Source organism: Clarias gariepinus, chromosome 22, assembly GCF_024256425.1.
Source record: "Clarias gariepinus isolate MV-2021 ecotype Netherlands chromosome 22, CGAR_prim_01v2, whole genome shotgun sequence".
NCBI classification, from domain to species: Eukaryota; Metazoa; Chordata; class Actinopteri; order Siluriformes; family Clariidae; genus Clarias; species Clarias gariepinus.
This window is the reverse complement of record NC_071121.1, coordinates 13,655,129-13,675,203: the sequence shown is the minus strand read 5'-3', so window position 1 is coordinate 13,675,203 and position 20,075 is coordinate 13,655,129. Positions and strand designations below refer to the sequence as shown.

The window sequence follows — 20,075 nt, the reverse complement described above, 5'->3', positions numbered from 1 at the left end:
TATATATATATATATATAAAGAGTAACAATCTATACTATTAACTTGGCTCACCAAAATAGTACTGATTTAAAAACTAAGTAATACTGCTTATAAGCAACACAGTCTGTTAGATTCGAAGATTACATCAGAGCTATTAGGTATTTGGATATTTTCCTTACTAAATAATAATTTTTCTGCTTTTCTCCACTGTAACTTGATACCATTATTAAGTTTGTCTTACTATCCTTGTGAGGTATTGCCATTAATATAATTGTGAATAAGCCTAATTAATGTATTTGCATAAAAGACTTCTCACCCTATTTTCAGATGAGGTTTAATTTCAGCCTTCAAATGTTTATACTGTACTGGTAAAGAATTTCGCTTCTTTCTAAAAATAAATATTAATGGTTAAAATTATCTATTAATAAAACCAGATCATTCTGATGTTCTTGAAATATGTTGAAAATAGGTTTAAATTATTATATTTTGTTTACTGTAATTTTGCAGTAGGAAATACTAGATAAATGTTGCTACATTTGAATTTGTAATCGTTAAGATGTAATTGTTTGCAGTGCTGGCACACACACACAGAGTAATCTGGTGAGTTTCTCAAGCATTGCAGTGGTGCACACCTCTGCCTGTCAGAACCCTCCGTGCATCAAGGATTATGGATGGCCAATTACATCGCTTTTGGCATTAATTAATGATACTAACTATCCCCCACTGCTCTCTACAAAACAGGGTTTCCCCTCAGCTGCTTCAAAAAACACATTGCAGGTAGAGAGGGCCTTATACTGCAGAGGAGTGATTAACTTGGTGCTGGAAGTGTGCTGGAGTTTGTGTGTCTTCTGTGTCGGACTGTACAAATTCAGTGTGTGCATATGTCTGATTGTATATGAACAAATGGAAGTCTATTTGCTTGTATATATATATATATATATATATATATATATATGTGTGTGTGTGTGTGTGTGTGTGTGTGTGTGTGTGTGTGTGTGTGTGTGTGGTGTTAAGAAAGCGGGGGAGAGAAATGAGACTGAACTGGTGTGCACCGTGTTCCTGTTCTCCTGTTCTCCTGTCATCTTTCTAAAGTTGCCCACCAGTTTGGCGTCTAAAGGCCATTACAGGGATTAGGCTGTGCAGCTAGACTGGATGCTGGGCATGTCAACTTATGTAGGGATTCAAAACAAGACATGCCCATTGTGCTTTCTTACTTTTTTTTTATTATTTGGACATTGTCTATGTTATATATATATATATATATAAAGTCAATATAGGAATACAATAACAACTAGTTAACAGTAGGTTAATACTGTATAGGCTTTTTTTTCTGTTCTGCTCTGTTTAAGGCTTAACGTTTGTCCCTTTAGATGGTGGTGGTAGGGGGTTTAAATGTGGTGTCAGGTGTCTTCTGGCAATTTGTGTGCATGTACACTGTTCGTGTGCATTCACCAGTCCATGTCTGATTAGAGTAACGAATTTCTATTCCACCGTGTTGCTACACACTCTCTCACGTCTGACCGAATCACATGGCTGCTAGGAACCAACTGACTTTGCCTCTCATTGCATGAGACAAATGGGGCCGCAGGGGAGAGGCAGCCGTGATGTCACAGATCCACCGGAGGGGGTTCCCTCTTTATTCACATACAGGGTCATTAGAGGGTGCACACGCCCTTTAACCATACATATAGTTAGGCATGGACTCATTTAGAGGAAATGTTCTATCTGTAGCCTACCAGAACGAAATATGAAAATAGACCTTTTCTTACTGGGATATAGTGCTGAGCCTACTGAGGCTGCCTGGAAGGCCAACTGCCCATATCAATTATTTCTAAGGTTATTCAAAACTAAATAGTTACTTAGTTTTCACATTTTATTTTGTACTCTTATTACAATGAATTAATAAATAATAATTGTAATTTTAAAGTAAAAGTAATAGAAAATAATAATAGTAAAAGTAATAAAAATAATTATAGTATTTATCTATAAATTTAGGTCATTTTTCAGTTCAAACAATATTTATTGCTATTTACAATAGTAAATAGCTAAAAGAGTTAAAACTTTTCATCTTTGCACATCTCATCTTTTCCATAGAAATTCATTACCAAAACAAACTATCTAAAAAAAACCTTAAATACTATCTAAAATCATAGAAATGTGGTTCCGTTGATGAAAAATGTCAAAGGGGAATATCCAGCTTGATTTGAGGTGAACAGAAGGCTGCAATAACTTTACAGCTGTGGTGCACAGAAAAAACATATCAGCAAGCTGAACCTACAGAACTTCAAATGGGAGAGCAAGGCTTTTGTAAGTGTACAGTGAAGTTAAAGTCATTAAAAAAAGAATTCAAGAGTAGTTTTGTAACACTCCAATAGATGGCAGCATAAGGCTGCACGCACAGTGAGAGGGCGCAATGACCTCCATAAGTCAGTGTGCCAAAAGACATCATCCTGCATACATCGGGAGCTGTGCAACTAGTGCTATTCTGACAAGGTGGGTTTCGTGAAATGACGTGAAATTCTGTGTGAAAATCTTTCACAATGATGTCTGACAAAATGATGTCGGCCAGTTTATGGCAATACTGCAATTAGGCAATTGAGCAGAAGAACATCACTGGAATGCGACAAGAGATCAGGAAGACCTTCAACTACCTCAACTATCGAAAATGTTGCAACCACTAGTGCATGATCCTCTGAGAAATTCTGCACCCACCCTACTCACCAGGTAATAATACAGTATTAATTAGTAAGTAATAAGTAATAAAGCACTTTCTTGCAAATAACAAAAAACCTTTTGATACCACCTCGTAGAACAAACTGTAACACTTACACAAAAAGGCACATAACACTTTAGATATTAACAGGATAAAGTGAAATGTACAAGCTCTGTGTACAAGTTCTGGCTATTTTTATCAGCAGTAATTACGGCATGCACCTAGACAGCTTTACTTTATCCCACTAAATTTACAGGCTTTAGACCTTTCATAGTATAATTATAACTGAGAATAAATGCATTCACTTTTTACTACACATTAAATCAGTTAGCGCTTAGGATGTAGAGAAATGTTAAACACAACAAATACACATAGATAAACACCTACACAGAACCACAGCTTCAAATGACATGCCTTAGAGCTCATATGCTTCCCAAAGTGAGAACAAACACAACCTGAACTCTGTTTCAGCAAGCTGCCCCCCATCTTTCCAACCGTTCTCTAGGCCTGTTTGCACTCCTGAGCCCTGTAGTAAACAAGTGCACGTATAACAAGCACCAGTACCGAGCTGCAAGAGCTTAATGACTCTCAGCAGCACTGTCAGAAACAGTCGGCAGAGTTCAGCACTTAAGGGCATATGCTTCTCTCTCTCTCTCCATCAGTCGCCTGTGAAGAACAACAAAACACACAACAGAGGCTTCCAGCTACGGTAATGAAATTAGTCCTGTGGAATAAGAAGCATTAATGGCCTGAGACATGAGGGATGACAGTAATAATCTTATAAAGAACACTTGTGCACAGCAGATGAATTGCTACTGCTCTTGAAGTCTTTAGGCTCGCTTTATTTGTGTGTGTGTGTGTGTGTGTGTGTGTGTGTGTGCGCGCAGCCTTACACCTTCAGGCTCAAGGGTTCGATTCACAATTCAGATTTGTGTGTGTGAAGTTTGCATGTTCTCCCAGCTTGGTGGGTTTCCTTCGTGTTTTCTGGTTTCCTTCCACAGTCCAAAAACATGCAGATTAGGCTAATTGGCATTTCCAAATTTTCATTTATGTTTGAGTAAGGATGTGCTTGTGATCTGAAATGGATTGGCAACCCGTTCAGGGTGTACCTAGTGTCTACTAGAATAGACTTCAGACCACCTATGACCCTATACAGGATAATCGCTATAGATAATAAGTGAGAGAGAGGGGGAGAGAGAAAGTGTGTTTGTGTGTGTCAGAGAGAGAGAGAGAAAGAGAAAATATTTATCATTTGCAGAAGTGAAAATGAAAAAGAACACACACTTACACCTTAATACTAAGTGTATTCAGCAGTATTGCTTGTGTGTTTTTGTGTGTTTTCTGGCTCTATAACTAAGTACAGTATGTCTATGAAATCAATCCCATAGTCATTTTGAGCCAGTATCATATAGCTTAATTTATGAATTAAATTACCTAAACTTACATTCTGGTGCGTCAAAATGTATTAGCTTGTTGTATGAAATATCAAAATGTAAAATGATGTAATGATGTCAAGATGCAGTTTATATCGTAATTATTGTTGGTAAAAGGCTTATACTAGCCTATATACTAGATGAAATTGTAATAATAATAATAATAATAATAATAATAATATAATAATAATAATAATAATAATATATTTTAATAATATTAATAATAATAAACCATTATGAGTTTTCAGTTTGCTATACTGTATAATGTATATCCAGCCCAGTACACTTCCTCTTGTACTTAATGTACATGATTTTACTTTATGTAAGAACACTGATGTACTATTTATTCTTTACTGTAAAAGTTTATTTAAATAACATCATGTGCAGATGCACCTTTAAACCATATCCCCATGATGGTACCACACCTTTGAGAAGCAAGGGACAGTCGGAATCCTTGATTTATTTGACTGTATGGAAAATTAACAGTGCAAGTCAAGAAAACCGTTCTTGAAATATTTTCTTCATACATTAAGTCTAAAGTGCCTTATTTATTGCAGCAAACAAGCAAAACAAATATTAATAAAAAATATCTATATCTGTTTAAGTTGTTGCAGTCAGTGGTGTCATTTGTGCTATAAAAAGTGATTCAAGTATTTAATTTAAAGATTTTTTTTGTTACATGTAAAATGCTCAAATTCCAATATTCATTATCATACTTTTGCAATTAAAGAAAGTGTTTTCATCAGGCATGGCACTGGTTTGGTACTTTTAAAAGTATTTATTTTTGGACAGGACTTCACCTTGGTAGACTTCACCTTGGTAGTTCTCTTTCATTAATATATTTATAATTATATAATAATTACTTTCTTTTTTTTGTGCAAATAACAACCAAACATTTTATAAGCAAATATTTAACTGAACTCTGAAGTCCTGACTGTTTCTATAATACTTACAGAGGTGCAGTGGACATTTTGAAATACCAAAAAAAAAAGTCATCAAAAAAACACAGACATTGGAATGATATGCATACACTTTTTTGATTCATTAACTTTAAGTTGAATGTAAAATGCATATAGATATATGTTAATGCTATTATACTGTGGCAGCAGATCTGTGACATACTAGTAATGATTAAATGCAAATCAACAAGTACAAGCTGCAGAAGTTTTAGCTCACACTCAGGCAGTAGGCCTTATACTATCGAATTTGTTCCTCGAAATATGAAATATTTTTAGTGCAAGTAATCCGGCTTCTGTACAATGCATTTAGGAAAGGCTATCTACGTAATGTTGTTAACAAATGGAGTTTCGGGGAACAAAAACACTGCGCTTTAAAAAAAAAAAAAAAAAAAAAACGCGGCCACGCGCATCTGCTGTAATGGCCCAGAGCAAAGATTAACCGCGTGTAAGAAACTCCTATCATACCTGCTTAAGGTCACTTAAACTGCATGACATAGAAATAATTCACAGGGGGAAAAACACACGACTTTTTAAAGACGAAATACTTGCAACTTACTGTAAATAATAATAATAATAATAATAATAATAATAATAATAGTAATAATATGCATTTGCCATTTATGTACATCTATAGTTTATAATTTTTTTCTAAAATAATCAAACAAAAAGGCAGCTGAAATGAACAGCTTGTAGAGTTTCCCTGCGAGAATAGGCCTTGAGACTGATCCACCTTGACATTTTTACTTTTTGTAGGATTAAAGTAAAAACGTCACCTTTGTTTATATTTAAAGTAAATAACCTTACCCATATATACATAATAAAGTGAAGAATTGGAAGAGCAATAAAGCATCATCAGTCATCACTGCTCATAAATGTTTTAATTATAAAGACGTATAAACAATATATGAAACTCATGTAGCAACAAGACCAAACGTTTTGTCAGTTTAGGCGTCATCAAGTAACTAGATCTTCACAGTCGTACAATACAATCAAGTGAATCTGCTCATTAACATATCCAAAATCACCATCAGATTCAAAATGCATTACACGTTAGCATTTTCTCCACAAAGCACTGATAGAAGAGAGGGCGAGAGAATTCAGGCTGTGCTTGGCCCGTATGGATGTCTGACTGTCAATCTGAATATTCATCATAAATCGCTGTTTTTGTTCTTTCTCATTGTGGTACGTTGCATAGTTTACTAATAATAAACTAAATTACTTGGGGAAACTTCTGAGGTTTGCAATGGCAGTTAGCGGCTTTTTGAAGAATGATGTATTTTCCCATAGGATCACTTAACATGCACTTTAATGCAATGCAGAACATCACATATTGTTAAATATTTTTCGCGTTATCAAGAGGACGGAGGAGAAAAGCGTCTAAACGTGAGGAATTTAAAAAGCCTGTTCCAAAATATACTGTGACCCTTCTTACACATAGTTTACATTACCTGGATGAAATATTATAGTAGTTATTTAAACATGTCGAAGAATTATGTATTAGACTAAAGTTCCCTTCCCAAACAACAAAACATTTCAGTTGTGTATATTGAGACCAGCTGCGGGTCAAGTTCGAGTAAGCGCGCAGGAGTGTGTGTATGTGTGTAAATCAAGGCTTATCGCTGCAGTGCTTGAAGAGACTCGAAGGCGCCGCCGAGTACGAGCACTTCTCCACACAGGCGGCTAGCGCTGTGCCTGAAAACGGGTACACGGTGGCGGTGGTCTGTCCGAACGGGGCCAGCGCGCTCGGTACGGCCGACGTGATCGTTTGGCCCTGGTTAAGGTACGCCACGAGTCGACGCATCTCCTCCAGAGCCTGCGCCTGCATGAGGATGTAGTTCTTGGCGAGGAGCAGCGTGGCGATTTTGGACAGTTTGCGCACGGACGGGCTGTGTGCATACGGGATAACCGCGCGCAGGCCGTCGAGCGCATCATTCAGGTCGTGCATGCGCCGGCGCTCGCGCGCGTTGATGCTCAGGCGCAGAGAGCGCTGCTCCTTGGGCTTCTTGGCGGTCGGGTGCTTGGGGTCCTCTCCAAAGGCCGGGCTCTGTTTCCGAGCGTCCACGTCGAAGCCGTCGTCGTCGTCGCTCGTGTGCTCGCCGCCACTCTCGCCAGACTTGGCCGTCTGCGCCGTGAGGAAGTCTGCAGCGGCGGAGGAGGCGAGCGGGAAGCGAGCAGGACTCGATGCGCCGTGACCCGCGCCGAAGCCCAGCGCCGCTTGGCCGTACCGCTGCGTCAGGTCCAACAGCGTGTCGTTGCTGATCGATTTCAGCAAGTTCTCCTCTCGAGCATTCATTATGGAAAAAATAAACGAATTTAAAAAATAAAAATATCGGAAAGCGAAACCGTATCCGCTGTGTTCCTGGTGTAGGTCTTCTATGCGTTTTCTTGCGCTTTCTTCGTGCTGTCTGAAAGTCCTCACCACCGTACCCAGAAAATGTGAAAGTTGTAATTTGAGCCAACCTCGCTTCCTCGCGCACACGCCTGATCTGATCACCTCGCACGAGCGTGTGATGTGCTAAAACGCACACAGTTACGTTACGCGCACTTTAGACACCTCGTGCGAACTTGTGCGCGCGCTCCGTTCTGCCCTCGCCCTGGGCACAGTGTGGCGCGCGCTTCGTCCTACAAGAGCGTTAGTAAGAGCGCGAGGCCTCGCGGGATTACCGTTGTGTCCAATCAGCGCGCCGTTTTAATTAAGAGGATTAGAAACCTGCTGTGTCTTCACTGTAACCGCAAAAAATCATAATAGCCGGGCAGGACGACATAATGGCATAAAAGTGTTTGCAATGAACTTCAAAGACTAATATTTTTGACATTTATGAGCGATAAAAGACTATAAAATTTATGGATGTGTTTATTTAAAAACACAATAAAAAGATTTAAAAGTTTAATCAGTCTTTTGATCACACGCGGTGAAGTAAGATTACGATTTTATGATTTTTAGAAATCAATTATTTTTTTCGACCTTTGAAAAGCATTTAGGCCTTGATAAGCTAGTCCAATTCTAGACTTTGCCCCTGACTACTTTTTTAAATAATAATAATAATAATAATAATAATAGTTAAAAATTATGAATTAATGATAAAGTGCAAATAATCGCAAGTAGGAGTTCTCGAACGTTTTCCCATTGCGCACACACAGTAATTCTCAGGCTTTAAGGGTTTTGAGGACTCGAGGTCCTGAAGACTTCTGATTCATTTACAGAGTGTTAATATTTTTAGGGCTTATTTATTTATTAGTCCTAAAGACGTCCTACCTATATGTGCGCAAACGGTGACAGTTCAGGGAAGTTATTGCATTTAACCATATGATCCATGTGGAATAATATGACATTATTCCAATTCAATCCATACTAACTTGGGTCTAAAATTGTATTGCATTGGATTTATTCACTGTAGCTGGAGTAGAAGAAGGTCTTACACAAACATTGTCCAGCTAAATAGCCAGGTGTTTACCTGGACTGACTCAGTAGTTGTTGTTTCCGTTTCAAAATGGATAGAGCAGTCGACTATATAGTAAAGCATTGACCATCATCTCTTAGGTTAAAACAGATCTAAACACTTTAGTGTAGTTCAGCAGTTATTTACAGAGTGTACTGTAAGGAGGGCGCTGGGATGAGCGGCGAAGTGCAGCCCGAAACTATTTTCATGCATGCTGTTACTCCCTCCGTGTGGTCGCTGCGCTGCATTACAGTGCGCAACTTGAGGGCAAGGGGTGGACACGAGTTGACGTGCAGGGCTGATCAAGTGCGTACGTTTTATTTGAAAAAATAGGTTTTTTTTTTAACTTAAGTTACTAAATTTTTACAAAATACACATCCTTTAACTACCCCCCACCCCAAACCTACATCACCCACACAGACTGTAATCGCTGTACGTGAGTGAATAAAACTCATTTCATGACACAAAGCTTAATAATTTACCATTAATTACCTATCACACAGCTTTTGACCATTGATACATAAGTGGCATCTCTTACTGGTGTTATAGCAATAGAACCTGTCAGTTGCTAGAAAGTCGATTTATCTTGTTGCTCTTTAGGAATACATACTGTATTTGAAATTTACTCTGAACAAAGAAGTTAACACTGTCACCTTGGACTGCCATGGTTAGAGTTTGATCCGTGCCTCAGGTCTATGTGCAGGACTGCAGCTTGCATGACATGAGGGATGACAGTAATAACCTTATAAAGAACATTTGTGAACAACAGGTGAATGGTTGAAGTCTTCAAATTGTTCATCGTGTGTTAATGATAATCGACCACCAAGCTGGGAACACGACCTCATACTTAACTGTCACAGAAATTATGAATATATCTCCAGGGTGGGGAGTAACCATTGTCCAATGTGCTGAATGGCACGTGGATGGACCAAATTACCAAAAAACATGCATTAGTGTATCTTCTATACCACTTATCCTAGCAGTGGAAACTTAGGGCATGAAGTGTGGTACACATTGGGTAGGGTCCACACCCATTGCATGCCACACACTATGGGTAATTTTAAGGAATGCCAGATAACCTAATCTGCATGTCTTTGGACTGTAAGAAGAAACCAGTGTACACAGAGGAAACACACACACACACACACACACACACACACACACACACACACACACACACACACACACACACACAAGGCTGGAATTGAACCCTAAACCCTGGAGGTACAAGGTCACAGTGCTAACCATTACGTCACCATGCTGCTATTACTATGTAATGTAATGTTTGTCAAATTCAAGTATAGTTATACCTCAACATACAAATTTAATATGTTCTGAAGGTGAGTTCTTAAGGCAAGATTCTGTATTGTGGAAATAATGTAAATGCAGATAATCCGTTCCAGCCATCCAAAAATATTACAGTTATTACCAATTTCCAACACTATAAAATCATTTAAACAAGACATGTTAGATAAGTAAAATATAAAACTAATTAGACATTAAACTTAACTTAACCTAAATTTATGATTCCACTAGGCACCAGCTGCTTTAAAAACAAAACTGAAAGTGGCTCCATTTTATTCTTGCTGCCCTCCTTGATAACATTCTTGGGACCTATGGTGCTATGTCTTTACGAAGTATTGCACAAAATGCAATGCAATGCAAAATAAAATAAAATTAACCCCGCAAAAAATAAAAACAGTATCTGACCAATCAGCTCGGTCACTTCTATGCTGAAAATGCTGAACACTGCGTATGCCCGGGCAAATTTCTACAAACACTGTAACAAAAAAATAAAAATAAATAAATAAAGAAAGAAATCCATAAACTGTTATACAGTACTTTTATACCTTTTACTTTTATACAACGGTACCTTTTATATACCCGAAAAAAATCAATATTACATGTTTAAATTGATCCCCATACCATAATGGATCATGGAAAGGCAAAGCATCTGTAAGGCAAAGCAACAGACAGCATGCTCTAACAAGTGAACTCCTATGACTAATCGCTGCACTGCAATCACATCACTGCATGATTAGTTGGGGACAAAATGAACAAACACCAACAGAAAATATATTTTTATCCAGCAGAAAGGAGTTACACGCCTTTGTAGAACCAATAAAATATGAAACTGGTGGTGGGAATAATTTTTCAGTAATAAGAAAAGTGGAAAGGATATATCCCTACCATAAATTACCCCATGTAGGTGAGTATATAAAAAAGAGCAGATAGAGAGCAGAATATCATGTTTGTTTTTTGTTTGTTTTGCTTTGTTTTACTAGGCTATAGACACACCCTGGGAAATTTCCTCACATGTATAAAAAGCACCCAGAGGGCATGTGAAGAGAACCCTGTGGGCACTGCAACTCATTTTTTCCACTGAAAGGGCATCCATGATTCTGTGCATTTACAGGAAACCTACAGGGCATTGTATTTTATATTTCGCACCAAAAAGGCACCCTGAAATGAATTTTTCTCTGTTTCATCATTATTTTTTGTTTTAACTTAAAGGGCAGCAATGAGGGCACTTCATCACTTTATCTTCACTGTAATAGCACCCTTGAGGCCACTTTTCACTGTTCATCTACTGTGGGAACACCCCATAGAGAACCTTTGCAGCACTGTTCGACCATCGGAGCACTGGGAGAGCAAATTCTGTTATTGTCGTTATTGCTATGAGAAATTAATTACAGAATGTTGCTTAGGCCAGCAACTTTAGTCAATTTGACTGAAACTACTCTGTACATATAATAGTAAAATATATTGATATTTAATTTAGATGGGGATTTTTTAAAATCATGGTACTACCTTGTGATTTGTTTATTTATATTTATTCGTGCCATTATATAGTGATTTAAAAACTTAATTGTGGATAAAATTAAAGGATTAGTTTAATGAAAATCCATGTGTCAAATTTGCAGTCATCATTAAAAATGACTTTAACTCGTCTCGACAAAAGGTTGAGTTATGCTTCTTTAAAATTTGTAACAAACTTTCATCAGTTTATTCATTTTCCATGATGCTTATTTGGCTTACTAGCTGAAGCATATCCCAGAGAGCTCAAAGCTTAACACAGAGACATTCTAGATGGACTGCCAAAGTTCTGGACTTTATCTTGTTTGTTGAGGATAAATGAAAAAAACTGAACCCTATTATTTTTATAAGGGTTCTTATCAATAGATTGCATATATTTTTAAAAATATTTAATTGAAGAAGCAATTCTGACAAATAAGCACAAAAGTTCCAGTTTTAAAGGTTAATGTAGTGGACAGATCTCACTCACTCACTGTCTATAACCCTTTATCTTGTATTCAGGGTTGTGGGGGGCCTGGAGCCTATTCCAGGAGACTAAGGGTGGGGACAGTACACCCTGGACAGTATGTCTAATACTAATACTATGTTCAGTGGGTGTGTTTAGGTGTTAGCGGATTACAAACATTTCTGTATCCTCGCCCCCCAGGATTGGAGTTGAAGTTCTTTGATCAACATGATATTAGAGTATGTGTATTAGTGATTGAATAACACCCATACAGTGAAAGGTTGAATGCAGGCCAATAATTGTGTCGAAGTGCAGCAGGGGGATCACAAACCCGACCACACAGTTCCTTCATCATCAGTCACTACACACGTTAGTAAAGGAAGATCTCCACCTTGTGGAAAATAGCTGTTATAACTTGCATGAGTTAGGCTGGATTTATGGGCTTTTTAAACAAATGCACAACATGAGATTAAGTAACTGCTGATGCTAGTTTTTTTTTTCTTTTTCTTTTTTTAGCAACAAAGTCAGGTCAGACGACACTGCATACTAGCAACCTGCTGCTGAGTCTAGTAAATGTGCATACAGTTAGGTACATTTTGGAACATTTGGCATTTGGACACTCACCACCACATTGATTTAATACACCCAAGATGTGAGTGAAGTCAAGACAATCAGCTTTAATGCAAGGGGTTTGACAAAAGTATAGTATTTTGGAATTACAGCTATTTTTAACACACGCCCAGTTTATATGAATATTAATTATTTAATAAATAATTTGGTCTATGCAAATGGCTTGACTTGCTTACATCTTAATTGTTTAATTTCAAATTCAATGTAGTAGTGGACAGAGGCCGAATGCCAAAAAAACGTTGTTTTAAAATTTATGGGTCTGACTGTATATTGGTTTGTTACACAATGAGTGTCATGAAAATCCTCAAAGTCAAATAATACAAGACAACTGAAATTTACCAAACCATGATATCGGGAAGCAGACAAAAAATTCATGTATCATGTGAGTGATATACAGGTCTGCACCTCTTAATGTCCATAATCTGTTCTATGAAACTGAACTGAACAATTTGCATGTTTACATGTTATAAATGAAAGTTGATATTAACAGTTAGACAGCAAAATGAGATAAAATAGATCTGTTTGATTTATAGCATACACATATATATTCTACCTAGGATTTAGGTACCAATGTAATTTGTTCATACCTACCTACCTGCACTGCTCTTTGCAATATTTGCACAATATTTTATTTTTTACTTGCTATTTGCACATTACTTTAGCAATGTCAATGTTTACTGTTTACTGTTTCTCTTCCTACTACCTCATACCTCATCACTAAAGAAAAAAAACTGTACTGTAATGTGTTACATTGTTGTGTTATGTTGTATTGTAGCTAGGATAGGATAGTTTAGAGTAACTTAAAAATGTAAATCTGTCAATCTGAGCCAGTCAGCTAATTAGATCTCTTAGTTAGCTAGCTGGTTCCGGTAAAGTGTGTTGTTATGTTTGTTGTTGCATGTACAGTGAGGTCAATAAGTATTTGATCACCCTGTGATTTTGCAAGTTCTCTTACTTAGAAATCATAGAGGGGTCTACAATTTTCAGCATAGGTGCATTTCCACAGTGAGAGACAGAATCTAAAAAGAAAAATCCGGAAATCACATTGTATGATTTTTTTTTAACAATTTATTTGTGAATTACTGTGTTAAATAAGTATTTGATCACTTGCTTATTAGCCAGATTTCTGACCCTCAAAGACCTGTTATTTTGCTTTTAAATAGTTCAGCTACACTCTGCTCATGAGTCTAAATTAATAGCACCTGTTTGAGGTCGTTAGCTGTCATAAAGACACCTGTGCACCTCACAATCAGCGAAAGTCTAAGTGGATACATGGGGTATCAATGATGCTAGGAATGGTGAAGAATTAGCCCAGAACTAGACAGGAGGAGCTGGTCAATGCCGTGAAGAGAGCTGGGACAATTTTGTCCCGAGGCTATCATTAGTAATACACTAAGATGTCATGATTTAAAATCTTGCATCGCATGGAAGGTTCCCCTTCTTAAGTCAGCCCATGTCCAGGTCCGTCTAAAGTTTGCCAGGGACCATCTGGATGATCCAGAGGAGTCATGGGAGAAAGTCCTGTTGTCAGATGAGACCAAAGTAGTACTTTTTGGTCTTAACTTCATTCGCCATGTTTGGAGGAAGAAGAATGATGAGTATCATCCCAATAACACCATACCTACAGTGAAGCATGGGGTTGGAATCATCATGCTCTGGGGGTGTCCTGTGGTTTATTGTAATAGTGAGTTATGTATATTAAGTAGATATGCTGTATAGTACCTGCTGACTTTTGTCTTATACTTGTACAGCACTTTGATCAATGGAAGTTGTTTTAAATGTGCTTTATAAATAAATTTGATTGATTGATGAATTGATTGATTGGGCAAAAACCTCCTTTCCTCAGTCAGAGCATTAAAGGTGGGTCGTGGCTGGGTCTCCCAACATGACAATGACCCAAAGCACACTGTAAACTGTAAACACCGTGATCCACTGACACAGAGATGAGCTGAGTCCCAGGTGCTCCAGCTTGGTGGTGAGTGTGGAGGGAATTATGGTATTAAATGCTGAGCTGTAGTCGATAAAGAGCATTTTAACATAATTCTCTTTCCTAGTGTCCAGGTGAGTGAGTGATGTTTGGAGGAGATGAGAGATTGCATCGTCTGTGGAGCGGTTCGGGCGGTATGCAAACTGTAGAGGGTCGAGTGTGTCCGGTAGTGAAGAAATGATAAAGTCTCTGACCAGCCACTCAAAGCACTGAGGTTTAGTGATGTGTAGTGGTGAAGTGCTTGAGGTGTAGTGATGATGTGTAGTGATGAAGTGCTTACACTGTAGCACCTTGGTTCTGGAGAAAGGTTGTTTTGTTTTACTGTGTACTAAACTGTATATGGTGGGAATGACAATAAAAGCCTACTTGACTTGACTTGACATACCTATGTAGCTGACCAACTGAAGCAATCCCAAATCACAACACTGCCCCCAGATGTTTGTACAGCAGGCACTAGGCATGGTGGATGAAATGCACCACTTTATTCACCTTTCTTTTTACACTGATCCATCCATCACTCTGGAACAGGGTAAATCTGGACTCCACATGCCCTTTGTCCAATGCTCTACAGCCTATTTTTTATGTTCCCTAGCAAATTGAAGCCTGTTTGAATTTTTAGCCTCAGTGATAAATTAAGGCTATATAGCTGTTTATTCCCAATCCATTCTGTTCTCTTTGTATTGTGTGTGAAAATGCTCTTGTTTTCATTATAAAAAATAGCTGAGTTCTATTGTGTTTTTTACGATTTGGATTTCACTATATGTTAAAGCTAAACCATATTAATCACTGCAGTCATTATTTAATGGAAGGCTCTCACCTATTTGTTAAGTTCAATTCTAACTAATTAATTCTGATGTGAATGCTTCAAACAAGAACCTCAACATCTTCATCTTTGCTACCTCCAACCCTGTCTTATCTAAGCCATATAGCATGACCGGTCTCACCACTGTCTTGTACACCTTTCCCTTCATTCTCGCTGAGACTCTTTTATCACTTAACACGCCTGACACTTTTTTTCACCCGTTCCAACCTGCCTGCACAAGACTCTTTACCTCATTTCCACACTCTCCATTGCTCTGGACCATTGACCCTAAGAACAAAAGTCCTGCACCCTTTTTACCTCTGCTCCCTTACACTTGGGTCTCTAATTCACACACATGTATTCTGTCTTGCTGCGGTTAACCTTCATTCCTCTGCTTTAAAGAGCATACCTCCACCTCTTTAGATTTTCCTCCACCTGTTCCCTGCGCTACATTTCTTTTTTATTCCTCTGAGATCTATCTCCCTCTCCATGATGTTGTTAAACAGACTAGTCAAAAACTCTACTGCAACCTCTCCTAAGCACTTCCATCCTTCCACAAGAATGTCATCAGGACGAACTGCCTTTCCCTCTCTTCATCCTTTTCAACGCCCTCTTAACTTGATTTTTGCTACATCCTGCTCCACTCTTTGTTCTCTTTTACTCTTCAAAGTACTTCTTTTATCTTCCCATCACCCTCCTGGCACATGTCAGTACATCTCTATCTTTAATGACTCTAACCTGCTGCACATCCTTTTCATCTCTATTTTTTTGCCTTGTCAACCTGCCAACAGATCCACTTTTTCTTCTTACTGTCCAACCTAGCATAGAAGTCCTCATATGCTCCTTCACCTTACGCTGCATCTCCCTGTACTCTTGTGTACTCGGTCCTCTCACTGTCCCACTACTTCTTAGCTAACCTCTTACTCTGTATACACTTTTGGGCTTCCTCGTTCCACCACCAAGTCTCCTTGTCCACTTTTTCCTTTCCTGATGATTCGCCAAGCACCCTCCTACCTGTCTCCCTGATCACCTAAGCTGTATTTGTCCAGTCAACTGGCAGCACCTCCTGCATGAAAACCTGTCTCAACTCCTCCCTGAAGACTACACAACATTCCTCGTTTTTCAACCTCCACCACTTTGTCCTCTGCTCTGCCTTTGTCCTCTTTCCCTTCCTGACCACCAGGGTCATTTAACACCCCACCATCCTGTGTTGTCTGTCTACACTTTTCCCTTCTGGTACGTTGCAGTCACTGATCTCTTTTAGATTACAATAAAGACACAAGATGTAATCCACCATGATGAGTGAATGAGTGCTTCTGCGTCCGCTCTTATATGTCACCCTATGTTCCTGCCTTTTCTGGAAGAAAGTATTCACTACTGCCATTTTCATTCTCTTTGCAAAGTCCACCAACATCTGTCCTTCTGCGTTCCTGTCCTGAAGACCAAACCTACCCATCACATTTCCATTACCTCTGTTCCCTTCCAAAAACTGTCCATTAAGACCTGTACCAATCACCACTCTCTCACCTCTGGAAATGCTCTGCATCACTTCATCTAACTCACTCCAGAATTTCTCCTTTTCTTTTAACACACATCCTACCTGTGGGGGCATAACAACTACTGTAATAACATCAGTGTTGGGGAGTAGTTAACTACAAGTAGCGACGCTACTAACTTAACTACATTTTTCAGTAGCTTGGCAGTAGCTCAGTTGCTTTTTAAACAGTGTAGCTTTTCCAGTAGCTAACTACTTTTTGCAGCAAGTAGCGGTGTAGCTGCGCGAATCAGCGCGATGCAAAGATATTCTTCTTGTTAGATTACAAACTCATTTTTTGCCATTACCGCCACCTGTTGTTTAATCACGCATCTTGCGGCTAACGGTTCACTGACGTACAGAAGTGGGTTGACACACCCATCCATGATGGAGCAAGACGTGGCGGCAAATTTGGAGGATGGAGAAACAACTAACGTTAATTACCCATGGCCTTATTTGTCCAAGTTCATGTCTCTCAAAGAAACAACAAGTAAAAGTTACACTTTTGTATGCAATCTTTGCAAACCAAAGTTTAAAACGCTGTCTACGTCGAAGACCTCAAGCACAAATTTAAGGACGCACATACAGGTGAGTAATGGCCATTTTAAATGTATTAATTATCCTGCTTTATTGCTCTCTATGTTACATCAAATTTCTATTTCTGATTTAATTACAATGACCCGCCATGATCTGTCCGCCAGTTTGGTAATGAACATAAAAGACCACTAACGTTAACGTTTGCGCCATCGTGTTTGTCAGTTGAACAAAAAATGTAATCTTAGTTTTTTATTGCACGACAAAGGCTTTGATCTAATTAAATTGCTGTATAGATTTGTTGTGACTGGTTTCAGAGCAGCTGAACTGCATGTGAGCGAGTTTAACGTGCATTTTTCAAATAGCAGTTATGCTGTTTAACATTCACATAACTTCCAACATTTGTGTGGGCAGCCAGATAATTACAGCATTTCACTCGATTTGTCATATAAAAGCGTTTTTTTTAATGTTATAGAAACGTAAAGGTCTCGTCACAGTTTTCCGCCAAAATAAAAGCTCAAGTGTTTAATCCTTTCAAGTGGAGAAATTAAGACAAGTGTTATCATTTAGCTACCTTAGTGTAAAATGGAAATTAATATATAACAGTTGTTGTTATTTGTTTTAAACACTAAATATTTTACTTAAAACATTCCTCAGACACTTATTCAGTTATTTATAATATACGTTGTTCAAAAAAATCAAAAGTAGTTTCAATGTAGCTAGCTACTTTTTGATAGTAACTTGTAGTGTAGCTAACTACTTTTCCAAAAGGGTAGCTTGACTGTAGTTTAACTACTTTAACTTACGAGTAGCTTGTAGCTTGTCAAACTACAGTTTCAGAGTAGCTTCCCCAACACTGAATAACATACTGATACTCTTTTTACTTCCAGAACATTCCTTACAAACTCCTCTTTCAGGATAACTCCTACTCCATTTCTTTTCCAATCCACACCATGGTAAAACAACTTGAACCCTGCTAAGCATCTTGTTACTATTCCACCAGGTCTCCTGAACACATGGTCTTCACATTCTTCCTCCTCTCCTTCTTCAAACAACAGTAGCCCAATTTCCACAGGCACGCTGTAGGTCTACATCACTGATGGCGGTCATTGTTAACCCGGGCTACGACTGATCCGATATGGAAGTACTGTTAAAATATTAAAATATTTTACATCGGATGCCCTTCCTACTGAATTGTGCTTCCTGTGGTTGCATTATAACATTATACTGTATTTCATATTTAAACTCATACTATGGAGCTAATAATTACTAATATCTACTAATAAGCATAACATCAATGTAAGATTTATTAATTTAATTATTATAACATATAGTAATTGTTATATATAATGTAATGACATTATTGGTGATAAAAAAGATTTAAACTGAAAAATGTATAATTGTATTACTTCTTACTCCTAAAATAAAAACATTGACAGTAAAGGTTAATAAGGTTATGATTTTCATTTTCTCAAGGTTGAGGACAGATTTCTAGCAGTTTCTAACTCCCTTCAGTTTCTGCTACTCTATTCCTGCCAGCCCTTTCCTCCCTGCTGTGTTCTGTCACTACACTCTAATTCTCCTGGATAAATTAGGACAAGTGAAAAAGAAACTGAGGACATTCAATCACAATTTAGTTCATCCAAAGCCAAAGAAATGTGCACCACACTGCTTATTGTACAGGATGATATGCTTGACCTTTTTAAAAATGTCAATATGAAATGGCCTGTCTGCAAAGACAGTTTGCCATTGCTGTATGATCCTCATATCACCCTAAACAATGCTAATGGTTGGTGGAACTCATTTGTTGTTTATGCTATTTAGTGAAGAAATGGCTATCTTAATTCACGGTAGCAGCAGAGTGAGAAAAATAAAAACATATACATATATTAAAAATAACATTGGAAAGCCTGCCCATACTGGCCAGTTATTATATAGCTTTCAACCATCCATCATACGTACTGTACATATATCAAACTGTAAATGCATACAGTACATACATACAGTCGCCAATGGAAAGTTTTTTAGACCATTCGAAGTTTTCCACATTTTGTTATGTTTCACACTCATCTTAATATTTCTTTTAAAAGTTTTCAACATTCTCAAATTTTTTTTTTATATATATAATTTTGGGGTACTCAAAGAGTGAAATATCCTATTTAATAAGTGTTTATACCCATTGTTATTACATTTGCTTTTGTACATCCCACTCCTATCGGTGGTCCTTAAAATGTTTCTTTAACTTTCTCCACCTGTGCCTAATTAATTTCATTGGACATAATCAGTAAGGGGTGCACCTGTCTATGTAAGGTCTCAGGGTAGATTGTGCATGTGTGACTCCCTACGTCATCTGTACCAAGTGATTGTATTTTTTCCCATTATAATTCATTTTTCTTGCAAATTACTTTCCATTATCTTTACACTTCTTTTGCTTAGTTTTTTTTTTTTAAATAACAGGGCAGTACATATTTTTACTATACATTCCTGGTTTTTCCCCGTTTATTCTACAGGTCTTAAGAGACTGACCATTGGTAAGCATCTCTTTGTTTGGTATTATGTAGATGAACATACTAGTTTATTTTTATGTCTATAGTGAAACCTTGGACTACGAGCATAATTAGTTCCGGAAGCGGGCTCATATTCCAAAACACTCGTAAACCAAATCTAATTTTTCCATAAGAAATAATGGAAACTCAATTTATTCATTACACAGCCCAATGTATGAATTGGGCTGTGTAATGTGTAATTCCCAGGAATGAGAATACCAACGCCACCGCAATTTGTCTGGACCCCCAGAGTTG

At 37.9% G+C, this 20,075-nt stretch overlaps 1 protein-coding gene across 1 annotated transcript; it reads right to left on the bottom strand.

Moving 5' to 3' along the window:
• Positions 1-5,962: 5,962 nt before the first annotated feature.
• Positions 5,963-7,665, bottom strand: bhlhe23 (basic helix-loop-helix family, member e23). The gene has a single exon (XM_053483173.1). The coding sequence runs from the start codon at positions 7,376-7,378 to the stop codon at positions 6,692-6,694; it is 687 nt and encodes a 228-aa protein (XP_053339148.1). The 5' UTR covers positions 7,379-7,665; the 3' UTR covers positions 5,963-6,691.
• Positions 7,666-20,075: the final 12,410 nt, after the last annotated feature.

Excerpts from the sequence above, each read along its gene's own strand:
- bhlhe23 (XM_053483173.1), bottom strand. The coding sequence starts at position 7,378 with ATGAATGCTCGAGAGGAGAACTTGCTGAAATCGATCAGCAACGACACG.